The following is a 1525-nucleotide window of genomic DNA, read 5'->3' as shown; positions in this document are numbered from 1 at the left end:
TCAGCAGCTGCTGGATGGCCATTTTCCCTGCCAGCAGGAAGTCAGCCAGGGCCTGCCGTGGGGAGCTGTCCTCCAGCAGCATGATGGCACACAGGGCTTCTGCCACCGCCTGCTCCGAGCCCGTGGGGCAGCGCAGCAGGGCCTTGCTCTCCTGCAGGATGGTGGATCTGCCACAGGAACCAGCTGGGAGTCACTGCCCCAGCCACACCGTGTGCTGCCTGCCAAAGTGGGACTCCTCCCACTGCTATCTGGGTATTACAGGACTGGGGACATGGTTTATGTGCTAGCCTCGTGGGATGGCTTGGGTTCCCTGTCAGTCCTGTCCCGTTACCCGATGGAGCCCCCAGGATGTGCTGCTGGCCATGGGAGATTCCCTCACCTCCCTCTGTCCCTGCCTGCCAGCTTTCCAGGGCACTCCTGGGGCACTGTGCTCCCAGCCTGGCACCTGCCCTGGGCTCTCCTGTGGGATCCAGGTGCAGCTGCCTCAGGCAGAGCCTCCTGGCACAGGTGAAGAATTATCCCCCCACCTCGCTGCAGCTCATTTCTGTCCTGCCTTCCCTGGGCTGAGCAAGTCCCACTGACAGGGAGTGCTTGGGCTGGGAGGGAACTTCAGCATCCAGCACTTCCCAATCCCTAAACCAGGCAAGTCCCATCCAGCTTCCAGGATGGGGCACTGGGACACTTCCAGGGATGGGACAGCAAAACTTCTCTGTGTAACCTGAGAAGGGAGCTCTGCCAGGGGCTCATTCCCACCTCACCCAGGCTTCCCTCCTCACCCAGCCCTTCCCAATCCCTAAACCAGGCAAGTCTCATCCACCATCCCACCAGGATGGGGCGCTGGGACACTTCCAGGGGATGGGACAGCCAAAACTTCTCTGTGGAACCTGTGCCACAGACTCATCCCCTCCTCACCCAGCCCTTCCCAATCCCTAAACCAGCCTGCTCCAACTCTCATCCAGCTTCCAGGATGGGGCACTGGGACACTCCCAGGGATGTGACAGCCAAAGCTTCTCTGTGTAACCTGTGCCAGAGCCTCGCCCCCTCCTCACCCATCCCTGCCCACCTCACCCAGCCCTTCCCAATCCCTAAACCAGGCAAGTCTCATCCACCATCCCACCAGGATGGGGCACTGGGACACTCCCAGGGATGTGACAGCCAAAACTTCTGTGGGTAACCTGTGCCAGAGGCTCATCCCCTGCTCACCCAGCCCTTCCCAATCCCTAAACCAGCCTGCTCCGAGTCTCATCCACCTGCCAGGATGGAGCACTGGGACACTCCCAGGGATGTGAGGGATGTGACAGCCAAAACTTCTTTGTGTAGCTTGTGCCAGAGCCTCATCCCCTCTTCACCCAGCCCTTCCCACCTCACCCAGCCCTTCCCACTTCATCCAGCCCTTCCCAATCCCTAAACCAGGCAAGTCTCATCCACCATCCCACCAGGATGGGGCACTGGGACACTTCCAGGGATGTGACAGCCAAAGCTTCTGTGGGTAACCTGTGCCAGGGGCTCACCCCCTGCCCACCCA

General features: G+C 60.7%; 1 protein-coding gene across 1 annotated transcript in view; it reads right to left on the bottom strand.

Annotated features, from left to right (window-relative positions):
* The window catches only part of COG1 (component of oligomeric golgi complex 1), a 7866-nt gene extending 6813 nt beyond the window's left edge, over nt 1-1053 (bottom strand). The window contains exons 1-2 of the mRNA XM_031064863.1: nt 1050-1053; nt 1-183 (exon numbers count right to left, since the gene is read on the bottom strand). The exon at nt 1-183 is cut by the window's left edge and continues 14 nt beyond it. Coding sequence (XP_030920723.1) covers nt 1-183; nt 1050-1053 — 187 coding nt within the window. The remainder of the gene's footprint in view (nt 184-1049) is intronic.
* Between the last annotated feature and the right edge of the window lie 472 nt (nt 1054-1525).

The sequence above is a fragment of the Geospiza fortis genome, unplaced genomic scaffold, assembly GCF_000277835.1.
Source record: "Geospiza fortis unplaced genomic scaffold, GeoFor_1.0 scaffold135, whole genome shotgun sequence".
Classification (NCBI taxonomy): domain Eukaryota; kingdom Metazoa; phylum Chordata; class Aves; order Passeriformes; family Thraupidae; genus Geospiza; species Geospiza fortis.
This window is presented reverse-complemented; position numbering and strand designations above follow the sequence as displayed.